Genomic DNA, 8,008 nt, shown 5'->3' with positions numbered 1-8,008 from the left:
GTCTTTATAATGTTTACCAAAAAACATGATGTTGAGTTTGACACTTTGAGGTAAGGTTTACCTACAGATCAACATATGTTCATATTATACCTGAAACACCTTTTGCTGAAAGCACAGCTGATCATGTCTGGAGATCTGAGCTCCTTCACCCACCTGCAGCTTTCACTGCAGCCGCGTCCTGCAATAGCAAACATTAGAGTGACATCTAGTGGCGAGGACATGACAATGCTGTCACATCCAGCAGGCAGAAAAACACCAACTCAGACTTCTCTGTAGGTCAACTTGTCTATTTAATATATAAAATACGGTAAAACATACGCAAAAATGGGAGCAGGGTAAGAGGGGACCAATGGATACTTTGGTACAATAACAAACACTTCCTTTGTAAAAGCAGTATAGAATTTGTAGTAACATATCAGTGCATACTTTATTTATGAAAATATACACAAATTGTATATCATTCTCCAAAACAACAAAAATTATCTTTACAACAAAAAGCAGACTAGCCAAACACAATATATTAGCTATAATTTATTTTAAACTTTTTTTCAATGTCACTTTTTTCTTAAATGTATTTTCTGTGTGATGTATATTTGAGTCGATATTACATTTGATTTCCTATAGCATGATTCACTCGTTTTGAAACGCCCATGCACTGACATCATTGTGTTTGCTCAGAAATAAGTTAGATGTGTCACATTAACCCCCCCCACCCCCAAAATGTTACCAAGTGTGGACTGAGAGGTTTGTACATTACTCTCAAAGTTGCAGCATAGAAGCGGATGTGTCGCGGTCGACTCGTTCAGCGCCTGCGTACGCAGCCACACGTGTACTAATATCACTACGCTTGTGTTGGCTGTTTTGTGTCATAAAAATCGTGCAACACCAGTAACAACCTTTGAAGAAAACAGAAAGCAAATCCCAAAAAAGAGAAAACAAAAAATATATTTATAGCATATCTTTATATAATAAAATAAAGTCAAATTCCAAATAAAACAAGATGCCTAACCTACACAAAAAACCGCAGATTTCTATATCATCATGACAGCTACCATCAGTGAAAGCTGTGGTAATGATAATAATAATAATAAGAATAGTAATATCAACTCTCAGAGAACAATTAAACAGACTGTCACCAGCACAAATTAACACTGGAAAGTGAGTGAGGCTTCTAAATATCATTGTACAGGAGCAAGTATTGTTTTTTGTAAAGGGGGGCGAGGGGGATTTCTCAGCACGATTGTCTTTGAGTTTGTCATTACAGCAAACCCTTGTGACGTCCTACGGAACGTGTCAGGGCCTCGCTAGAGCCCACAATCGCCCTCTCACAAATAAATCACACTGGCTGCTGTGCTGCTTTTTGACAAACCTATGACCTGCGGCCGTAAACACGGGGTCGAGTTTTTTTTCTTATTTTTTTTTTTTTTTCAAAGCTCAGGGCACAACAGTCTTAACAGTCTAAGTGCGAGGTGGGTGGAGGAGGGGGTTATTTTCACTCTGCCACACGCTCAGAAAAGCAATAATCTCAATATTGACAGTCAGACTGGTCACAGAGTGGGGGAGTGTGTGCGAGCGAGTGACAGACGGAGAAAAGCAAAATGAGAAATCAGAGATGGACTGAGGAGAGGATGATGGGAGTAATGTGTGATGAGACTGGGAGTTTGGTGGGGAGGGGGTGCTTTCCATGGAAATGACCCCAAATATAATTTGACTTGCTGTCATCTCAGCACTGTCTGGACAGAGTGTGTGATGAAATGTGTGTGTGTGATGTTCTGTGATGAAGCTTTCAGTAATTAGAAAGCATGAGTGATGGGGCAGAGGGAGGTGGCGAGGGCCTGGCCGTGAGAAGGATACGGCGGCTGGAGGTGGTAAAACCCCAAGTCGACAAGTCTGCGCTGGATTTGGGAGGTAGTCATTAACAGATCAAGGCTTGTTCTGAATCCTCCGGCTTAACAACAGACGATCCCCGAACTCTGCCTCCAAAGCTTTTTAACAGGCAAATGGATGGAGACTGAGAGGCTTTCAGGAAAAACCAACATGAATCTGCACTGTTGACCACTAGGTCACCTTCCTTTTTTCTTTTCATCGTTTTTTTTTACCTCTCCCTAATATACAACTACAGCCAACCAGTGACAGGAGGAGAGGTCATTAAATGATAGTGATCACTATTATTGGCCAAGTATGTTACAAGAACAGAGGCAGCCATCTGCAGCGCCAACTCAAACACACACTGGTGGCGGCGCTGTTGTGGCCATCAGGAGCAACTTTAGATTCAGTGTCTTGCCCAAAGACACGTCAACATGTGGAGAACAGGAATCAACACACTCTCAACCTCCTGAACCACAGCGACCCCAAAAAACTGTTCCCATACTGGGAGTCAAACCCAGATCGCCTGGATGAAAACCAGGAATCCTAACCGATAGACCATATGGGACACCTGTACATGGCTTTGAATAAAAGGACAATGTGAAGCTCTGAAACAGAAGCAGGGGACATCCTTGGCTTGCTCCTGTCCTCTGTCTAGAGTCTGACTGATATGTCTGACAGAAAAAAAATACTGGCATTGTTGTACTGCAGCTGCAAACACTCAAGTACTATGACATGCCAGAAGTTACTGTAATAATAAGTAGGCGTTATATCTGAATAACAATCATTAGGGTGGAAGAGCCTCCCCCTCGGGGGACCCTGAACTCTGGGCTTTGCAGCAGAGTAGAAGCAGCTGAACTGGTTCTACTCAGCCAGGGGGAAAAACAGCAATATTTTTCTGTCAGTTCCTTAAAATGATAAATTATTTAATGAAGTTCTGAATACATCTGCAAGAAAGATTTTAAAATGTCTATACTATTTTATCTCACCATTTTCTTCTGCTTTAATGTTTACCATTTGTTTTGTGATCAATTACACTGATTCATTTCAAACAGTGTGCCACACCAAACACCCACAGAGTACTAACAGGAGCTCTGAGTTACTCACTGATGTGTGGTAATAAATTATATGAAACCACAACAAAACAGTATTAAATACAAAGTGCAAGCTTGTTTCTGTACTTGCTGATGGTTAGATATGTAGCAGAGGTTTATTATTGTAACCCCAATGTGTATGTACACAATGTGTGTGTTTGTGTCCGTGGGTCAGGGGTGTGGGTTTAGGTAAAGTGCTCTCCATCAGTGACACAGTCCTCACCGCTGCTCACTCAGAACAGTCCCAGCCACCAAGGCCATCTCCCTCTCTGCCTCCACAGCGCCCTCTCCTGGCTCCCTAACATGTTACACTTTATATACAAGCATAAATAAGAAAAAACAAGAAGAGACAGATCCACTGAGAATCAGAGTGTTGGCTTTTTTCTGTGTTGCTTAGGGATATCTTGCTGAATATATAGTTTATATGTACACAATCCCTGTTGTTTGTTGTAGTCTCCTGCCCTGGGCACGGAGCTGCCCTTGCTACCACCTGAAGCTGTTAAATATATGCTTGTATATGATCTATTTTTTTTTACCTTCAAAACACCTTATCCCTGTCACGTAAAAGCCACAAAAGTTACACATTGCTTATATACATGGTACCTCGTGATTCTCTCTTTGAACATCAGCTTCACAAAAATAACCTCCACCATGTGCATTGCAGGTGTGTGTTCAAGGATGAAACTGAGACATTTGCCCAAATCACTTTGTTAAAGAACAACCAGGTGAGGTAACAAACCCATACACACACACACACACACACACACACACAAACCACACACACACACAATTTCCTCAGCATCTGTAGATGACGTGGGCAAAACTATCTACGTCATGTGTCGCTGAGCTGGTGCAGCTCATCCCTGATTCAGAAGAGCAGTCTTTTACCTCGGCAGAAAATCATGCTCCTGGTTTTGCAGCTAGTCTGCATGGTTCCAATTAAACAGAGACCCGGGGGTCGTCAGTCTGGTACAGGGCCAACATGCCGGCTGCCAGCTTGGCTGGGGAGGGAGGACGGTTTTTCTTCTTAGTGTCCTCACATTCAAAACTGAAACAAATCCAAACTTAAAAGATCAACAATCAAGACAGAAGGACAAAACTCCACGCTTTAAGAAGAGCAAACAGCCTGAGCTCTTAGAACCGAAACGATAATCTAGAGCGAGAGCAAAAATAGCGTTCAGGCCGATGTGTACAAAGATGTGGTGGCACTGACTTAATACAGCGCTGTGGTGTCTGACCAAAGCCTAGTGTGGGTAAACACACAGTATGGGCATGAGGGAGGGAGAATACCAGCAGCTGCTAACCAAATGCAGGGCATGCTGGGAAACCAAGGCTGGCTTGTTTGTCTGCTCTGTGAGTGAATGCCAACATGTCAGGTGAAAAAGTTAAAGTGGCCAAATTTCTGGGTTGGCTTGCCACTGCGGCCCAATTCAAAACTCCTCCACTTCTATTCAAACACAGCTGAATGAAGCCCAACATTCTAACTATTTTGACAAATAATCCCTGGTTTGGTGGCTCGGCCCCGCGGGGTTTTCTGTGTCTGTGTACGAGTTAAAGTACATTAGAGTTCAAGTACATGTTCATACAGTACAAGTGCGCGTCAGTGTCCACATGTGTGACATGATAGTATGTTAGCATGCTTGTGTCGTGTCTGTGTGTGTGAGGGCAGCATTTCCTGTGTGGACACTAGGTTACTAGGATGATGACAATAATATCTGTGTGTATGCATGGGGAGGGAGACTCAGGGCTGCTGGGTCATGTACACAAGCCATCCTCCATCTGTCCATCCATCCCTCTGCGCTCATCTCTTTATGTGACCCAGGTGTCCACTCTCATCCTCTTGACGTTGGTCCCATCCTGCTCCTGAGGCTCAGCTGAAGAGGGCCTCAGTAGGACCATGGTGGGCTGCTGGGCCCCGGCACCAGCCTGGTGGTGGAAGTCCGGACCCCCGCTTCGACCCTGGGTGCCGTCATCCCGGTCGCTGCCCTCGTACGAGCTGCCATTACTGCTGAGGCTGTCAACAGGCGAACGACCTTGACCTCCCATTTCCAGGCGCAGGCTACCAGGATAGGCAACCGACACAAGACCCTGCCCCTGGACTTGAGCCTGAGCCCCTCCACCTCCACCTCCGCCGGCGATGGAGCTAGGAGTGCTGCGGTCACGGTTTGGTGAGACAGGTTCAGACTTGATGTTGATGCTGGGGTTTGTGTTGACTGTCAGCGCGGTGCCCTGAGGTATGTGTCCCACTGGCCTGCAGCAATGGAGAGACCCAGACAGAGAGACGCAGGGAGAACAAGGGAAACAAAGAGTTAAACATCATCAAGTACATAATTATAAAGCTACGTGTATGAGCAGCACATGGGAGCAGACCTGTGGACAACAGTTTGCAGGGATGAAACTTAGACTTCAGCCAAACAAAACAAAAGTGCAGATAAACAAACTGGGCTTTTACTGGGACAAGCTGACCCACGACACCCGGGAAGTGCTAGAATCCAGGCCCTCGGGTGGACAGGGACACATGAGATGAACATTTGAAGACACAGAGAAACACAGTCCACAAGCCATGCAGGCCGAACATCACTCGTCTGCTGGAGTCCACTTCACAGAGTGACAACCGAACCAGGGCTTGCAGAAGAAATCACACAGGGCACATGACAAACTGCACATCAACATCTGTCCACTCCTTGTACCTTTACCACCTTGTACCTGGCTCAGACTATGACTCACTGGTAACACAGTGTATCACCGCTTTGCTGCAGGAGGATCAACGCTCAGACGTTTATGCAGCTGTAGCAATATTTGGTGCCACCTGAGTTTTTACCCAAACAAAGCACCTGAGGCTGTGATGAGACAGGACACTTTGTTCTGATGCTTAAACCAAGAAACTGAAACTCTGCTGCTTCTAACCAAGGTCAAACGATACAAAAACAAACCTGCTGACACCTTCAAAAGACAGAAAAGGCAGCTGTCTGCAGTCCATGGATCCAGTAGTTGGACACTGCTCTTTATGTCTGTAGGTTTGTGATTTTGCCTTTCAGACAGGCAGGATCACTGACTGCTGGCAGCAGGTGGTCTGACTGAAAAACAGCACTGCTTTCAAAGAATGAGGGGCTGTGAGGGTGTGTGAGTTACTACAGCTACTGGTGAGACGATGATATTCAGTCCAGAGGGTGTTGTGTATGACCCATCAGGAGTTTTTACAGTGTGCAGTTGTTTATAAAGCCATGAAAAAGGCTACAACAACAGTGGAATTACATATGAGCTCACATATTTGATTGGACGTCACATTGGTCTGTAACACTCATTACAAGTTTTTGCAGAACGGCAGAGCAGTTTGTTTTGTCGGAGCTGGGACAAATGCAGTGACAATACAGGAATTACGGTTGTGTTTTTATAAGCAGTGCTGATAAGAGGTCTGTCTGAACATAGACTTACTCAGCCAGCACAAGTATGTAAACTCTGGGGGGGTCTCATCCTATCTTCTATCTTTATGGGCCTACTTCTTCAGAGAATAGAGAATGTTAATGGAGTCAAATCACCAAAGTCTGTTGCTAGTTCAGTCAATGCTATTATACATTTCCAATCTCTCTCTCCTTATTAGGACAAGATGTGTGCCCAACACACTTACACCACTAACACCTGCACATTGTGAAAATGGGATCCCAGTCTGAAGAAGAACACACTGTGCTCTAACAGCTGCTCCGCACATGATTCTTGTGCATATGCCCTGAGATGCTCACGACAAAAATCATGTGCCAAAAAGCTTACGTCGATGTCACTGTCTGTGCTTCTACCTGCCACAGCTCCTTGATCAGCCGCTCCGCCCTCGCACTCAGCCTTCGCCTCCTCCTCCTCTTCCTCCTCTGGTAGCTGGGGGCTGACTCGAGCCTGTCACTGAGACTGACACCGGCTGTTGACGCTGCACTGTGGCTCGCTCCTTTGATGGCGTCAACAGGATTTTTCGGATCGTGCTCGTTCTCTCCCTCCCTCTCCCCCAGCTTGACACGGTCGATCAGAATTTGAAGTTCCCAATTACTGTGTTTCGCCCCTCGGCTGTGTTCTAATATGTCATATCATGAGCCATCTGCAGCACTGTATCTCTAATATTCCCTCAATTACTGGCAGGCTGAGAAGGGAATTTAAGATAGCACTCCTCCAGGCGATCTGGGTCTGTGCTCGCTGTCTTTCTCTGACACACACATACTTAAACTCAAGCTGCCTGACATACAAATGCTCCCTATCTCCCTCGCACACACAAATCCCTCGGTGGAGGCGAGGCTCACGCCGTCCCCCGCTCTACCCCCTTCATCAAATCTGTGCGCCGTGGCTCGGGCCGGCACAGGTAGATGGATGGCGGTGCCACAGGGTGCTGTTGCTACGGCGAGTGAAAACGGCTGAGTCAGCAGGCCGGTGACAGTGATGAAGGCTAGAGTGGAAGGCTGCCCCTGAGCACTAACAACACAGCAAGCACAGCCAGAAGCAGACACTTGGTTACAGCATGGTGTGGTGAGGTTCAGCCGGGTTTCCCAAAATGCTCTGCTTCTCTGAGGACCAACTTCTTCTATTAACTTCAAATCAGACAGATTTACTGGAGTAGTCATTTCCGCAACCATGTGTTGTACATACAGTAATTAACAACATCTGACAAATGACATTTGGTGCTGGTTGCAGTTAACTAACATCGTTAGTTTTGCAATCGTATCACTGGGAATTTAAAGGGGCACTTCATCAGTGTTACACATCCAGTCAGTTTAAACACAGTGTAACTTGTTTTTTGTATTAGTGTTATTACAGTAGGTGTAATTTAACCCTTTGATCTACTGCTCTAGTGCTATAAAGTGTACAAATGAAATGTATCAAAAGGGAAGGCTCTAGACTTTTCTAAATTAATTCACTACAAGTGTTATACACTGATCAGCCATAACATTATGACCACTGACAGGTGAAGAGAATAACACTGATTTATCTCATTACAGTGGAACCTGTCAGTGTGTCGGGTATATCAGACAGCAAGTGAACATTCAGCCCTCAATGTTGATGTGTTGGAA

At 45.3% G+C, this 8,008-nt stretch overlaps 1 protein-coding gene and 1 non-coding gene across 9 annotated transcripts in view; both read right to left on the bottom strand.

The window, feature by feature from the left end:
- Positions 1–271: 271 nt before the first annotated feature.
- mef2d (myocyte enhancer factor 2d) overlaps positions 272–8,008 on the bottom strand; it is a 57,257-nt gene continuing 49,520 nt past the window's right edge. For all 8 annotated transcript variants that reach the window (XM_020617374.1, XM_020617377.1, XM_020617381.1 and 5 more), the window contains one exon: positions 272–5,211. In XM_020617374.1, coding sequence (XP_020473030.1) covers positions 4,770–5,211 — 442 coding nt within the window. In that variant the 3' untranslated portion in view covers positions 272–4,769. The remainder of the gene's footprint in view (positions 5,212–8,008) is intronic.
- Positions 2,363–2,434, bottom strand: trnae-uuc (transfer RNA glutamic acid (anticodon UUC)). The gene has a single exon. It is a non-coding gene; the product is annotated as a tRNA-Glu (tRNA).

The sequence above is a fragment of the Monopterus albus genome, unplaced genomic scaffold (genome assembly GCF_001952655.1).
Source record: "Monopterus albus unplaced genomic scaffold, M_albus_1.0 scaffold189.1, whole genome shotgun sequence".
NCBI lineage: Eukaryota > Metazoa > Chordata > Actinopteri > Synbranchiformes > Synbranchidae > Monopterus > Monopterus albus.
Note: the sequence above shows the minus strand (reverse complement) of the source record. Positions and strands in the feature narration are given on the sequence as shown.